The 16,826-nt window shown below is 46.1% G+C and overlaps 1 protein-coding gene across 7 annotated transcripts in view; it reads left to right on the top strand.

Annotated features, from left to right (window-relative positions):
* ZNF423 (zinc finger protein 423) overlaps positions 1-16,826 on the top strand; it is a 194,252-nt gene that overhangs the window by 93,785 nt on the left and 83,641 nt on the right. For 4 of the 7 annotated variants that reach the window (XM_052686737.1, XM_052686738.1, XM_052686740.1 and 1 more), the window contains one exon: positions 12,290-15,513. In XM_052686737.1, the coding sequence (XP_052542697.1) occupies positions 12,290-15,513 (3,224 nt within the window). Of the gene's footprint in view, positions 1-10,908; positions 11,013-11,303; positions 11,415-11,779; positions 11,899-12,289; positions 15,514-16,826 lie in introns of those variants that run through there. The other 3 variants (XM_052686741.1, XM_052686744.1, XM_052686742.1) reach the window with 3 other exon arrangements.

The raw sequence follows: 16,826 nt of genomic DNA, 5'->3' as shown, positions 1-16,826 counted from the left end.
TTTGCAAATGTAATCTGCAGCAGCAAATAGTGTTCAAAGGAAAAGAATTCCTGTTGTTGCACAGAATGTTTTCCACTTTCCACGCAAAAGCATTCTGTGCCCCCTCTCCATGCCTTTGAAAAGGCAGCAGTGGAAGCAGTGCCTCCGCTGCCCCGGGGCAGGGCTCGGGACGATGCACGGTGCGCTGCAGCAGCCCCTGGTTGCCCATCTCTGCCCCTCTGCAGCTGGAGCTGCCGTTGTACATTCTCTACAGATAGGGCAGGGCTGTGAGGACACAGTTACAAGTCTCTTAAGATAGAAATGAGACACCTAAATTATATCTTGTCCAAAGGTGCTTTAGACTTCTTTTGGAAAAATGGAGGCCTTTTTTAGTGGTCTTTCACTTCTGGGAGCATGGCTTCTGAGTGAACTGCATTTTGTGTCAGCTGTATTAAAAATCTCTCCTGAAATGATCACTTTCGGCCCATCAGCATTTGGCAGCCTCTCCTCCAAAGCAGGCACTCTGAAGTCGTGGTGTGCAGAAGGTGGTCCTGTGGAGCGTGGTGCCCACCCGGCCAGGTCACCAGTGGGGCAGCCCTGCTGTGCCTGGCCCTGCACGCACACCGCATTGAATTTCTGCTCTTGTCAGCCTGCTAAACCTCCCAGAGTGATTTGTTCTCCCCAGAGAGCCATGTGAGAGCGGGTGGAAAGGTAACGGCAGAAAAAGGGAAAAAAAAAAGAAGGGCTGCAGAGGAGAGAGAATGAACCAGCAATGAGTAAAACAGACCTGCTGAGTCCAATCGCCAAGTATTACAGTATAGAATCCCAGTTTGGATATAAACAAAATGTTTCCTTAGAGCAGAGTCACATCCAAAAGTTAGAAAAATTGTTTTCCAGAGCTGAAACAGCCGTGCTCTGGCCTGACATGGGTGTGGGAGAAGGATCCTCAGCCCGTATTATCTGCACACGGCAGCACGGTTTGCCAGGACAGGTACAAGGGCCCATTGGTTTGCTGGAAGTGCCTACCTCCTCACGTAGGAAGAGGCACCATTTTGTGCCATCCGTGTGTCTGCTCAGCAGCCCTGGGCTCAACTTCTGCTTCCATCTGCCCAAATCTCTCAGGTTACTTTCCATCTTCCTTCTGTAGCACTGGGTTGACTGCACACACATCGTGATGGCCCTGACTCGGTGTGACCCAGAGATGTCGGCCAGCTTCATCAAGATGTTGTTTGACATGCTAAACTGATTGGGCCTTGCAGGCTGCCAGCACCGCTCATGTGGCACCACGTGGCAGTGACTGCTCCACAGCTGCCCCACGGAGCAGCCGCTGGGGGGTTTGGGGGCACAGGAGGGTGAGGATCTCTAGAGGGCTCCACATCAACCAGGCTTTTGGTTTTTGAGAGTCTGTCATCCCTTAAGGTACCACTGAGCTAAATGAGAAACTAATGAAGTAAACAACAAAAAAAAAAAGCAAGAAAAAAACCATGCCAAAAGAGCCTGAATGTTGTCACCAAAGTTAATAAAAGTAAGGAAATTAATACTTATGGTTGACCTCCAATACCTAGGCACAGTGGGGTGTAGCAAGGAAGTAGTTAGAAAGGCACCATGGTGAGCCTTAGCCGTGAATTACCTTATTTTTATTAACTTTCTGACAACCTCAGTGAATTTCCTTTCTTTTTATGATGTGATTAAAAAAGCTAATCAGATCATGTAATTAAAATACATAATTACACAATCTCACAGTTTTTTATAATTACTGTACATGGTAAATATTGTTACCTGATCACACTTTGCACAAAAATTCAGGCAGGAATTAGTGTAGGATTGTTAAGGGATGTCAGCTTTCCTGTGGCTGCAGTGGAAGCTTCTCTAACGCCATTAGAAAGATAATAAAATGGTTCAAGGTGAAAAATACATTGAAACTTTTTAATGCTTTTGTACAAGCTGGGCAGTTGGCTGACACGGTGTATTTCTGTGCGTTTATCATGGCTCTTCCTTCTCTGCCCACCCCTCTGCTTAGTATTTTGTTAGGCCCAACCCACTGCAAAGTGGGTGTTTTGATACAAAGCAACACGGAGATAAAAATCAGATCAGATTCACTGTCTTCAGCCCAGCCGAAGAACTGGATGAAGGTGGAGTCACAGTTGTGTCTGAGTACAGTGACTTTGGGCTTTATGTAATGGTGAGAGCTTCCTGTGTCCTGGTTATGGTCATACAAAATCCAAAGGTAGAAGGTATGGGAATCCAAGATGTGATGGAAAAGATAATTGCGAATGAAAAAAAGCTTTATTGGTAGGTGATAAAATAAATACTAGAAAAGCCTCGAAAAAACAAAAAAGTAATATGTGAATTGTACCTTGTTCTGTCACTTTCCTGTATGAGAAGGTTGTGCCAGGGAATGAGCCATTCTGTGCTGCTCTCCGGGCAGAGTTTGGGGCGCACCTCCAAATTTCCCTGAAAGCTTTTTTGTTGTCGTTGTGGCTGTTCTTTTGTGCTTTAGTGCTCTTGCTTTTGTTCTTAACTCAGCTGTGTCCCCACCCCACCTCCAGCTTCCAACCGCTTTAATTTAGTGGACACCTCTATAGAAAGGCAAATCTTTGCAGTACCTGTACTACCACAGTGCAGCTTTTTAGGGTAACTGATAGCACTCACCCCACTACCTCCTCATTCCTCTTATTAACATCCTCAGATATTTTTTGTAAATACAGCAATTCTCCTTTATATGGGTAGAGTTAGGGAGGAAGCTATTGAACAAGGCTCAGAATCATAGCATCCTTAGAGTAGGAAGGACCTTTAAAGGTCATCTAGTCCAACTCCCCTACAATGAGCAGGGACATCCACAGCTAGATCCGGTTGCCCAGAGCCTGATCCAGCCTGGCCTTGGAAAAAACTTCTCCCTTTATTCTCTTTAATTTTCTGTTATCTGTGCCACTGTCTGTGAGGCTGCCCTCAATGCAAGGAGCATTGTTTGGGAGGGATGGTGGGGAAAGAGGCATTTATTTGCAAGTGCCAAGATGTTTGCTTCTCTTCAGGGATAAGCTGAGATGATTCAACGTACTCTCCAGCCCTAATTTTAATCCCATTTAAAGAAATAATTGTGCCCTACGCCTTTCTTAATTATCAATTTACTCTATTATGCATCCATGATCGAGGCACAGGGACAGCAACTAACTAGAATAAATTGAGCAATTCATATTTGCAGGGGTGCAGGGCTCAGACGCGGGTGCAAGCCGTGGAAGAGCGCCCTGAGCTGATGCTGCAGCTCTTCTGCTGGAAGCCTGAGAGAGACGGCTGATGGTTTGCCATCGGGCTCTCCAGTCAAAGGGCAAAGATCTGTTGGAAGAAGAGTGCAGCTTTTGGCAGACAGTTCTGTTGTGTGGTGCAGCACGAGTCATCAGATCACAGATAGAGGGTTACCACCGCCTAAACCTGAAAGGTCTCTCATGCAGTACGTTTGCTGTAGGGCGGCACTGATGTACTGAGAAAGATTCTTACTGGGTGGCAAACACTTTTGTTTGCTCGCTTGTTCTGAAAGCTGTTTCTTATTTAAAATGCTGGATACTGTTACTGAAAAAGAAGTAGCGTTACCATGCAGCGTGGAATATGCATCTCTCTTTGGCAAGCCACACTGCTTGGCTTTCATCTTGCGTAGCACAAAATCTATAGCTGTTTTCTTTTAAAACCTTTCAGTTATTTTTATCGGCTATTGATAAGTGGAGAACTTCCTTTCTGACCTCTGTTTTAATGGCTGTCCCCTCAGGCCAGTCACGAACACGGTACGGATTGAGGACTGATATTTAACTGATACTCAGAAATGTTCTTAATATTCAGCAGTGTTTTTTTACATTTGTGTGCCTTTGTTTGTAATTTCAAATGAAATATTTTTTTAAAATTGTTTACTATAGCAAACCCAGAGTCTTAGCTAATGGTGTTCTGCCATAGTACGTGCTGTCCCTGAGGAATGGGAGATTTACTGAGCTGGAGCAAACCCCAGGCTGGGCCTGGATGGCACTCCGTCAGCTGCAGGGTACTGCTGGGGGCTCTGAGGGACAGCAGCACCTCTGCATCTGGCCAGGGGATGGTCTCATGGTCTCCAGAAGCTGCACTGCCCAGATCTGGGGAAATGCCTGCGTGTGCTCGTGGGATGCTCACAAGGGCATCTTCATCTCCACTGATGGTGTTCACGTGAAATCTGTACTGTGAATTCATGAAAGCAGGAGGGAATGTGTGTGCACCTTTCAAAAAACACCTTGGTGTAGATTTGACTGTGTTTAATGTTTGTCACTTGTGTTTTCAGAGGGGTTAGGCAGCTGCCATTCCTATTAATTTCAATAGGATTGATATGAATATATAACATATTTGGAAATCAGACTAATAATGCATATGCATAACTATAAAACAGGTTATTTGATACTGTATGTCACATGTAATTTATTGATTTTCCTTCCCCAGTTCTTTTAAGGCAGTACAAAATCTGGATGTTGTTGTTTTTTACTGTTTGTTTATTGTTCAGCAATTTCAGCCAACATGTGTTTTTCAGCATTAGGTCTATTCATCACGAATGTCAACCCATTAAGATTTTAAATGCGTCACAGTTTTCCCACCTAGATCAAAACGAGAGCCTAGAACAGCCTACTCTTTCTAACTTAACAAGCTGCTTTTATTTTCCCCGGCAACTTGCTCTAATAATATGACCAGCTTTAAATTCCTCAGGCCGGAAAGCTGGGCAGTAAAGTCCTGCGCAGGGTAGAGATTTAAAACATGAGGTTTTTCTCAGGTTTGGAACATGGCAGATGACGTATCTTCTACTGAGCACTGGTAGAAAACAGTCACTTAGGAGCGAAAGCCTGCTCTTGGGAGAATATTTTTCTTACATTGAAGACAGGGACAGCAAACTCACTTGCCTGGAGATCGGGACACTGTAGTGTCAAATCTCCTTACAGAAAGCCGTCCTAGCAAGCCTGTCATTCTGGTGACCCTGAGCAGAAGATGCAGAGCAGATACGATGTCTGGTCTCAGTTTTCTCCCTTCATAGTGGTTCTTTTGGCTCAGAGTTGATCCATGGCCAAAAGATTGGAATGGAGCTCTGCAGAAATGGAAGCACCGCTCTCATGCTGCTTACCAGCACGGTAGTAGACATGTGTTTGTCCTAGCAGTAACAGCAGCTTATCTGAGAGGTCTTGGCAAGGCTCTCTCTGTCCTAGTTTGCCACTGCCCCAGTTTTCAAGGCACTTCTCCAAACTGCTGTTCATGCCATCAGAATGAGTTCTGACCTGATTCTGCATGAGCTGAATATCCTGTGGAAAGTGCTGCCTGTCCTTGTCCCTGCTGTCACCAGGTTCCCTGCTCACCGCGCACAATCTGACCCCTAAATGAATTTTATGAATGAACCTAATGGATTGTAATTGATGACTTAATCTTCACTTGAACGTACAATTCAGAAACACGAAAATGAGCACAGTAAAGCATTAAGTCAGATCACATCAGTCTGGCCCGTTCATGGAGAAAAGTCTGTCCTTTCTTAATTTGGATTTCTGTGCTCTCTGAGTTTCTCCAAGCACTGGCCTGTCTGTATTATGATGCTCAGCCCTGGCGTGAGCTGAGGGAAGGAGCCTGAGCTGTGGCTGAGTGCACAGCCTGAGGGGATCACAGAGCAGCCTGGGAGCAGGTGCCTGCTGCCATGGGGAGCTGCCCGATCAGACGGCAGGGAGGAAGCCAGCCATCTTGGAAATGCCACACACTGCATCCCACCACAAAGGCTCTTCTGCTGGCCACGTTTCCACAGGGTGCACAGAGTATGGGAAGAGCCCTGTTAGTGCTGGCAGTATCAGAAGAACATCATCATTTATAATCGAGCAAAGGATTTCCCTTGCCTTCATCACAGAGACCATGGAGGGCAGTGCTTTTCACCTCTCCAGGCCGGCTTCCCAAGCGCTGTGAAGGGAGAGGAGCAGGAGGCCAGGGTGGCTCCGGTGCTCAGAGCACTGCCACTGCCTGCCCCGAGCCGTAGGCTCCATGCCAACATGTGCAGGCAGAGCTCTGAACTGCTCTGCACTGCCTCCTCGTTTTGTACAGTTGTGTTGAAATCATGATAAGTGTTGACATCAAGTAGCAAGAAGTGCAGAATATAATGGTGTAAGGCCAATGGGTCGTACGAAGTCTGTGCTGTGGCTAAGATAAATGTTGAGAAATATTATTGAGAATTACCCTAAGTATTACCATTTATTATAATTAATTTTATAAGTAATTATTATAGATAATAATTATTCTATTAGGATTGTTTTCCTAAGGGCTTTGTCTTTCCTTGTATTTGAAAACTGTACATGTCGTAGCCGAACCTCTAATTTTACAGCCTTCTCTGTATGACTTTCGCATCCATGATGTGTGCATACAACCCCGTGTACGGTTTTGTTCTTAGAGTAGGCCTCTGTGAAGTGCTCTGTAGGTATCAATGGAGCAAGGATGGTGCAGGACCCTCTAGGTAGCAGAGTAGGCATGTGCAGCAAGCTGTTAGTGTCATTCTGTTAATTCACTGATAATTTTGCTGCTACCATCCCCTAATCTTGCTTAAAAAAGACAAAACGTGTATTTGAACATTTCTGAAGAGCAAGTGGCTAAGCAAAATACACACACAATCCTAACATTTCTGTAGAAATAGGGTGAGTTATTATTGATTCACAGAGCACGACAAAACATCACTGCATGAATTAGCAAACAGCTGTTTCTAATTTGAGTTTAGAACTGTACACAGAGGAACTTGTTTTAGTGTTCACTCCTTTCATTTATAATGAATTTTAATCACCGCTACAGGTGAGAAAAATGTAGAAACAAGCTTGTATCTTGTGGAAGAAACAAAGGAGAGACAGATGCTAACAGATTTACAGTCTGTGATAAAAGGAATGTTTTGGTACACTTTACATGTAATTAGAGTGCAGCTGTTTTCAGTCCCAAGTCCATGATGCACAGCAGAATATAGTATCTGCTGCTTTTCCGAAGGGAGTAAAGGAAAACAGTGATTCAACCCTGAAAGCATTTAGTTTATTCCTAGATCTAACATAAAACTTGCTCCTCCGCCCCTTATTATGCCGTTTATTAAAGTGTGAAATAACTTATTTAATGATGTATTAATTTTTGTTACCTCTAAAATACAGCCTCTTCGATGTAAGAAAAATAACATTATAAATAACTTTTTGATTTTTATCATTGTATGGAATGATGTATCACCCTACTGACGGTCGTTATTGAGCCTTAATAGCCTTGCTGTGAGAGATAGGGCTCAGGCACATGTTGTGTTGCCTTAACAAGTTCCTGTGCATCAGCCAGGCTTCAACAGACATTTTTGTGTGTACTTTTAAGTTTCAGTGTAAAAAAGACTAATTAAATGCCTCCTTGATCCCAAAAGAAAGGTTTAAACAAAGGCAGCTAAGTTTAAACTGTCTGCGTAACAGTTTATCTACAGCAGACATCCCAGCAAATGTAATGTGTGCAAGTCTCTGCTACATCTTGTGCTGATTTTATATTCTGTGTTACTCGGTTACTCTGATTGTGAGAAGAAAAATTAGATTATATATATTTTCCACTGAGCCAGGCATCTTTATTTCTTTTTAGAAACTTCACTTAAAAATGAATGGCAGTGCAAAGCAGAGAAGTTGGAAGAAGAGTTGGTAAGTGTTGGTGATGTAGCCCAACACAAACGCTTACCACACAGCGTGCAATTAGGTGTAAGCACCTTTTCCTTAAGTCACTGATAATCACGAAGGCGCTGCCTGTGGAGCCGCTGCTATTAGCACCTCGGAGTTCTTTATCCCCAGTCAGTTTCTCTGTGAATATGAAATGTTTATGTAAATCAAACTGGAATTGTGCCTTGAAATAAGAAAGCTTTCAGGAATGTTTGTGAAGATGCTGATGTTTCTGAAGCTTGAAGTTGCACTGTGTTCCTCAGCACAGCGTGAGCTTCCAGGGGCCTCCCTGGTGCCTCAGCCAGGGATGTGCTGAGCAGTGCTGGGCGCAGTAGGGTGGTATTTTTGTAGGATGGTTATAAATGAGTGGTGGAAGCCCTTTTCCATTGTTCAGCAAAGTGCATCGCAGTGCACAGTGACGCTGAATGGTCCTGGCACTGCTCAGGTGGGGGTGATGTCAGCATCAAATGGCTTTCATTGGCCACAGAGCTGCGGTTCGTAGTGCTCCACTGCTGTCTGTGAGAAAGGACAAAATCAGTCAGTGAAGCCAATGCATCCATAAAAATTGAGTTGGGAATAGTAAAGATATTTGATATTATTTACCATGTGATGTTTGTGCAGGAAAAGGGGAATACACAGTCCAATAAAGGAAAAAAAAGTAAATTCTGCGACATTGCACTGAAAACATTGAAACTTAAAACATTTGGCATGTGAACTTGATTTGCATTATTTCACACCGGCATGGCAGTGTAAATGAACAGTGTATGCTGTGCGAGGTTCTTACCATAATCCATTGTAATGATCCATCCTTGGTGTTAATGCATAGTGGAGCAATTCAAAATTTGCTATAACCACTACTGAAGACTTCGCCACCCTTTCCTCTCAATCTTTGTGTTGTATTCTCATAGATAAGCATCTGTGATAATAATAATTATTGAAAATGATAACGTTCCTATCAGGCCCTCTGTCTGAGGATGTCTCGGGGCTTCACAGCTATTCAGAAGTAAGCCCTACAATTTGCCCTTGAGCAGCAGATGGCTTTTCCCTACCATGGATGCGATGAACTGAAACACGAGCGGCTTATACACAGGTCTCATGATGCCAAGCTTGTTTGTGAAAGTAGCTTACTTATTTTGGGTGCCAGAATTCCATCAGCTTCTAATAGTCAAATACAATTTGAGTGTTTTGAGCATTTTAACTTAGGTGTGATGGAGAGGCTCTGGAAAAATCATGAATCTGAAGTTAAACAACCATCTTAATGATTGATTTTGGGGTTTTCTTTTTGATATTGTGTTCTTTTTGTGTACTGGCTCTGTGCTAGATGGACAAACCCAATGGAGTAAGAGCACCTTCCAATCTCACTTCCATGGGTTGTTGTCCTGGATGGGGAGCACTTGCCAGCTTGGGATGGAGGCTCTGCAGGTCTCTTCGGCAGAGCCTGGACCCGACTGCTGCCTGGGCAGGAGCACTTGGTGCTCCCGAGCCCCAGACTGAAGTTCTGACGGGTGGGATGCTTCCAGCCTTGCAGGGAAAGTGGGAGGAAAAGTATTTGCAGGGGCTGGGAAATCGTGGCTGCTTTGTTTAATTTCTATGAGCAAAGTAACATTGAAATAATAAATAGATCAGTGTCACTGGAGTGTGCAGAGGAGGCAGTGCAGCTTTCTGCTGGCAGTTTGCAATGTGCTGTGTGTCTCCTTTCTAAAAGCAATCATATTTTTTAAGGCTTAATTTTATTGTTTTAGCTTCGTGTGTATATTTCTGAACGTGGCTCGTGCTATCTGGAAGATAAACAGAGAATGAAGTATGATTTATGCTACAGTCTGGCCAAATTGCTCTTATTAGAAGGAAAATACACTCATTGAATGCATTGAAGCTGGAATTAGCTCCACAGTGATGATGATAAATGCCTGCAGTCCCATAAACGTGCTGAACATTACATTGCTAAATTATTGTACCACTGGAGATTGATTATCAACTTTAGACCCGTAAGCTCTGTGACACACACACATCCTGAACATCACTGACATCCTGAAGCTTCCTTCATGCCTCCTTTTTTTTCCCCCTAATTAAACTTTTTATTGAATTTTCTTCCCCTTTTAATACTTGTTTTGATTCTCTTATGCGCTAATGACAAAAGCCTCACACCAGCCATGTGATTCTTTATTTTAGAACAGTCCCACTTTGCAGGATTAGCCATTTTTAATGACTTTAATCTCCTTTTTGAAAGTGATTTTTCTCATTCTGCTACATTCCTTTGATTGCATTAATGTAAAATTATTATTCTAACCATCATAGCCAGACATGTCACACCACAACTAAAATCAATCTTCCTTGTAAAATACTACTCTGGTAAAATACCTTAGAATTTCCTTCTCAGTTCATTATAGGTCTTTTTTTTTTTTCTAACTTGAAATGGCAAGTTGAAATTAACAGGGCTACTTTTCATTCCATAAAGAGATTAATGATAATGAGCGTTTCCTAATTTCTTTAGTTCTGGGCATTTAGTCATTCAGCATCTTGTTTGGGAGAAAGTCAAGGTAGGCTGTCCCTGGAACTCAAAGCTTCTGGTTCCTTCTGAATTGTCAAAGAGCGAGGAAACACAAGTGAAAGGGTCGAGAAGTGAAGCACGGCAATCAGTGGAAGACACAGATGAAGCTGGCAAAAGGACACAACCCTCGTTTCCAGCTACGTCTACATGAATGCTTCCCTTTCCAGTTCGAACTCTTTTCAGTCTGAGAAACGGTCGTCATTTTGAGCCCGTTACATAAGCACAGCAGCCTGAACCCCTCGGCTCTGCCAGATTTGTGCTCTCCAGGGCCCCAGTGTTTGCGGGGCAGCAGAGCAGGGTGCGGGCGCTGCATGTGGAGGTGGCTCGGCTTGCTTCAGAGGGAAAGGCAGCCGGGCCGGGTGCGGAGCAGCGCCTGGAGCCGTCCGCTCGATGGGCCCCGGCAGTCGCGGCCCGAGCAGAGCCGCGGTGCCGCGCTCCCCACGGCCGCTCTGAGCTCCGAGGTCCGGCAGGAGATGCGAAGGGCAGACGAACGCGGCGCGCCTATGTGCGCGCCCGCTTCTGCCGGCGGCGTTTCCGCAGCATTCACCCCGCAGGCACGGCGCTCCCAAACCCGGCGGCGCGCTGCCCCCGCCGCTTTCCCGCCGCCGGCCGGCACGCAACACGTGCTGCCCTACTTCGGGCCCGGAGTCCCCCCCTCGCGCTCCCTTTTGTCTCGCGGCCCCCGAGGAGCCCGGCTGGCGCGAGCGGGGAATCGCCCGGCCCCGAGCCACCCGCTCCCCCACGGGGCCCCTCGTCCCGGCGCCGCCGGCCGCCCGCCTCCTTCCCGCCGCCTCTCGCGGCCGCAGGTCCGTAGGGACGGGCCCCGGGAGCGCGGGCGGCCGGGAAGGGGCCCGGGGGCGGCGGGGGCAGAGCGCGGGGCGGCGTAGCGGCGCGGAGGTGGCGGCGGGGCGGGCCGAAGCGCTGCGGCCCCGCGGGGAGAGGCCGGCGGGCGGGAGGAGGAGAGCCGCGCAAACTTTGTGCGGAGAGCGCGCTCGCGGCCGGGCCTGCGGGTCCGAGGGAGCGCTGAGCGGAGCGGGCTGGGCCGAGGGCTGCGCGGGAAAGGCTGAGGGCGGCGGGGCGGGCTGCGCGGGGCGGGCGGGCGGCCGGGCACCGAGCGGCGTCCCTGCGGAGCTGGCTCGGATTTTGAGTTCCGGGCTGTGGTGTCAGAGCTTTCCCTCACGTGGATTCTGCTCCCGCTCCGTTCCTGGGTCAGTTTTCTGTCAGACCTGCGGCGTTTCTGCTCCGCTCGACATCTCCACGTTCTGCGGAATTAGAATTTTCAAACTCGCGCTCCTGTTTCTTGCTAGCAGTTCTGTTAAGAAAGCCGCCAAAACGCCATGTATTTTTTTAATTATTATTTTAATTGTGTGCTTTGCTACTGGAGGTGGCGCCTAGGTGTTTCCAATATCAAACGATGAACGATTTTGCAGAGCCTCGCTGTGAGCAGAGGCAGTAGTTGCAGTGCACAGGCTGAGCCTTGTGCTGAGGCTGCCCGTCTCGTGATGCCTGAGATCGCGGTTCAGAGCCGCGCTCACTGACGCGTTCCCTCCGCGCGGCGTTGCTGGGCCGCCCCGCCCTGCGCCTCGCGCCTCACCGCCTGCTGGGCTCCGCGCTGCCTCCCGTTCTGTGCCAGTTGTGAGGCAGAAGTGAAGGATGTTGGTTAATGGAGACATCAGTTAAAGTCACCTTGAGGTAGTGTTGAAAAAGGCCCTTAGAATCGCAGGTGATCGCTTAGCACTGGAGCTTCCCGAGATGCTCGTGTTGCTTCGTTGCACATTGTGTTTTGTTTTCTTTATTCGGTGTTTATTGCTTTACGGTACAGTGAGCGGGTGCTAAACCTGCTAAGGAAAAAATGATTTTTATTAATAATACATGTTGGCGTATTTGTGAATTACATTTACAAATATATTTTTATTTCTCAAACCTCCTTTGAAATTCAAGAGATACTCTTTTTATTTTTTGAGCTGATTTTTTTTTTTTATACTGTAGTAGCAGAAGCCCGTAGTGTTGTCAAGAGCTTTGTCCTTATTTCACAGATGCACTGGGAATTGTTTTTAATCTCCTTTCTGCTTTCCCATTACAGATGGTGATGACGACCCACAACTCTCCTGGGTGGCTTCATCTCCCTCCAGCAAAGATGTTGCATCACCCACTCAGATGATAGGAGATGGGTGTGATCTCGGCATCGGGGAGGAGGAAGGGGGGACTGGCCTGCCGTATCCCTGTCAGTTTTGTGATAAGTCCTTCATTCGCTTGAGCTACCTTAAGAGACACGAGCAGATCCACAGTGACAAACTACCTTTCAAATGCACCTACTGTAGCCGGCTTTTTAAACACAAGAGGAGTAGGGACCGTCACATAAAGCTTCATACGGGGGACAAAAAGTATCATTGCCACGAGTGCGAGGCCGCATTCTCTCGCAGCGACCACCTCAAAATTCATCTGAAAACCCACAGCTCCAGCAAACCGTTCAAGTGTACTGTGTGTAAACGTGGGTTTTCATCTACCAGCTCATTGCAGAGTCACATGCAAGCTCATAAAAAGAACAAGGAACATATGGCAAAGTCTGAGAAAGAGGTGAAGAAGGATGATTTTATGTGTGATTACTGTGAAGAGACATTCAGTCAGACTGAAGAATTGGAGAAGCACGTAATGACACGCCACCCACAGCTTTCTGAGAAGGCAGATTTGCAGTGTATTCATTGCCCTGAAGTATTTTCAGATGAAAACTTATTGCTCTCACACATTCATCAAGCCCATGCCAACAAAAAACACAAGTGCCCTATGTGCCCAGAGCAGTTTTCTTCAGTGGAGGAAGTCTATTGCCACTTGGACAGCCACAGACAACCTGACTCCAGCAATCACAGCATCAGCCCTGACCCAGTCCTGGGGAGTGTGGCATCCATGAGTAGTGCAACTCCCGACTCCAGCGCATCGGTGGAGAGAGGTTCCACCCCGGATTCGACCTTAAAGCCTTTGAGAGGGCAGAAGAAAATCAGGTCTGTGGACAGAGAGGAAGGCCAGAATTGGTCTAAAGTTACTTACAGCTGCCCGTACTGCTCAAAGCGCGACTTCAACAGTCTTGCTGTGCTGGAGATCCACCTGAAGACCATCCATGCAGACAAACCTCAGCAAAGCCACACGTGCCAGATCTGCCTTGATTCCATGCCTACGCTGTACAACTTGAATGAACACGTGAGAAAGGTGCACAAAAACCATGCTTATCCCATGATGCAGTTTAGCAACATTTCTGCCTTTCACTGTAACTACTGCCCTGAGATGTTTGCAGATATCAACAGCTTACAGGAACACATCCGTATTACTCACTGTGGCCCAAATGCTACCCCTCAAGATGGTAACAATGCTTTCTTCTGTAACCAGTGCTCAATGGGCTTTCTGACCGAAGCAACCTTGACTGAGCATATTCAGCAGACTCACTGCAATGTAGGAAATTCAAAACTGGATTCCCCTGTCATTCAGCCAACACAGTCTTTTATGGAAGTTTATTCATGCCCTTATTGCACAAACTCCCCCATTTTTGGCTCCATCCTGAAGCTTACAAAGCATATTAAAGAAAACCACAAGAACATTCCTCTGGCACACAATAAGAAGTCAAAAGCAGAGCAGAGTCCAGTTTCTTCTGATGTTGAAGTCTCTTCCCCTAAAAGGCAACGGCTTTCTGCTAGTGTGAACTCGGTGTCTAATGGTGAATATCCATGTAATCAGTGTGATCTAAAGTTCTCAAATTTTGAGAGTTTTCAAACTCATTTAAAGTTGCATTTGGAGTTGCTGTTGAGGAAACAGTCTTGCCCTCAGTGTAAAGAAGACTTTGATTCCCAGGAGTCTCTCCTGCAACATCTCACCGTACATTACATGACAACTTCAACTCATTATGTATGTGAGAGCTGCGACAAACAGTTTTCTTCAGTGGATGATTTGCAGAAGCATTTGTTGGACATGCATACTTTTGTGTTGTATCACTGCACCCTTTGCCAAGAAGTTTTTGATTCCAAGGTATCTATCCAAGTGCATCTGGCAGTCAAGCACAGCAATGAAAAGAAGATGTATCGTTGCACAGCCTGTAACTGGGATTTTAGGAAGGAGGTGGATCTCCAAATCCACGTGAAGCATAGTCACTTGGGGAATCCATCAAAGTCTCACAAATGCATCTTCTGTGGTGAGACTTTTAGCACGGAGGTAGAACTGCAGTGCCACATCACAACCCACAGCAAAAAATACAACTGCAAGTTTTGTAGCAAAGCTTTTCATGCCATCATCTTGCTTGAAAAACACTTGCGGGAAAAACACTGCGTTTTTGATGCCAGCACTGAAAATGGTACAGCTAATGGCATGACCCCAACAAATAAGAAGACAGAAGGGGCAGATATCCAGAACATGTTAATGAAGAATCCAGATACCTCCAACAGTCATGAGGCCAGTGAGGATGATGTAGATGCTTCTGAGCCCATGTATGGCTGTGACATCTGTGGCGCTGCCTATACTATGGAGGTCCTCTTGCAAAACCATCGCTTGAGGGATCATAACATCAGGCCTGGGGAGGACGACTGTTCTAGGAAGAAAGCAGAGTTCATCAAAGGTAGCCACAAGTGTAATATCTGCTCAAGGACCTTTTTCTCAGAAAATGGCCTGAGAGAGCACATGCAGACCCATCGAGGCCCGGCAAAGCACTACATGTGCCCCATCTGTGGGGAACGCTTCCCATCGCTCCTGACCCTCACTGAGCACAAAGTCACTCACAGCAAGAGTTTGGATACAGGAACGTGTCGGATCTGCAAAATGCCACTGCAGAGCGAGGAGGAATTCATCGAACACTGCCAGATGCATCCAGATCTCAGAAACTCCCTCACTGGGTTTCGCTGCGTTGTCTGCATGCAGACGGTCACCTCTACGCTTGAGCTGAAAATTCATGGGACGTTTCATATGCAGAAACTGGCAGGAAACTCTGCGACCTCATCACCAAATGGCCAGGCCTTGCAAAAACTCTACAAGTGTGCATTGTGCTTGAAAGAGTTCCGGAACAAGCAGGACTTGGTAAAATTGGATGTGAATGGCCTTCCCTATGGCCTTTGTGCTGGATGCATGACCAGGAGCACCAATGGACAGTCTTCAGGCTTGACCCCACAGGAGGTGAATGAGAGGCCGTGTGGCAGTCTGAGGTGCCCTGAGTGTAGTGTCAAATTTGAAAGTGCTGAAGACCTGGAGAGCCACATTCAGGTTGACCACCGAGACCTGACGCCTGAGACTAGTGGCCAAAGGAAAGGTACCCAGACGTCGCCTGTTCCCAGGGTGAGTACAGCTGAACTTTGGAATGTCAGAGGGATTATATGTAGATTTTTAATGTGACTGAGAAGCTTTTTTTAAAATCCCATTTTATAAAATTAGTTAAACAAAAAAAATCAGGGGAGTAATGTGCGCAGAAAAATTAGGTTTTGTGCAGTCTTATAAGCTTGTAGATTCCTAATAGCAGAGCAGTAATTTTTTTTATCATAAAGCTGCTCTAGATTTACCAACAGAGAGCTTAGACACGTAAGTTGTGCACGTGAGTGGTGAGGATTGAATTCTGAGTCCATGAATTCTGGTGCTACTGAACTGGCAGATCTGGAAGAACTGGGACATTTCCATGAAAAAGGGCATTCTGAGTTCCCAGAGATAGAAGATCTGATTTGTCATACTCAGGGAATGGCATGGTTTCTTACCTGGGAAATAAACTCAAGCAGGAAGATAGAGGAACTTGTGAGGAAAGCTGTAGCAAATTTCCCCCAAAATTCTCACCTGAAACCAATTTCATGCCAGAGAGCTTGTTGTCACATACATCTGCAAGGGTGAATGCAGTGAGGCTGCTTGGATGTTTGTGTGCATGCATACATTGTGAGCGTGCGTGTGTGATTTTAGAAGTGATTTTAAAGGGAACTTCTTCATGGCCCTCCTTCAGGAGAAGCAGTTTTTTAGCAAATCTGGAAATTGCTGTCTATTAATAGGCAGGTTACGTGTCTGAAAAAAGAAGACTGCTTTGCTCTGGAGTTTACTGATAGCCTGTTTTCCCATTTCTGAGCTTATACAATGCAAGGGAACATGCAGCATCTAAGTAAGGTTTCAGAAGACTGCTCAGGAGATTAATATTGTTTGCAGTTTATAGTCTTTTAAAATTATTTGTTGACGTTTTGGCTCAAGAATGGGCCAAGTCAGTCCTTCCTCTGTCAGGAACAGATGGAATGAGAAGTAAATTTTGGAAATCTTCTCGGGAGACCAACAGCAGACACATCTGAGTATCGATATCATCTGACATTTTTAATTAAACATGATGGGGTGAGATTTTCAAAAGTATCTAAGGAAATTAGGCACCCAACTCCTAATGAATAATTCCAGCCGTAGATGCCTGTTTATGTCAATCTGCTAATTAAAGCACCCACAAACACATCTCACTGCATTAAAAGAACCTGTAAATACCGCTCCAATACAACATCAGAGGCTCGGGAAGTAAGAAAGGACCCTAAGTATGTCCTGAGGACGCAAACTGTGATGCCTCCAGTAGTGCTGTCACAGGCTGAGCCCCGCTGGGACTTGTTAGCTCCAGCTCCACGCTGGGACCACGCAGGGTG

Source organism: Tympanuchus pallidicinctus, unplaced genomic scaffold (assembly GCF_026119805.1).
Source record: "Tympanuchus pallidicinctus isolate F22 unplaced genomic scaffold, pur_lepc_1.0 scaffold22, whole genome shotgun sequence".
Classification (NCBI taxonomy): Eukaryota; Metazoa; Chordata; class Aves; order Galliformes; family Phasianidae; genus Tympanuchus; species Tympanuchus pallidicinctus.
The sequence above is the reverse complement of the archived record's forward strand: the minus strand, read 5'-3'. Positions and strand labels throughout refer to the sequence as shown.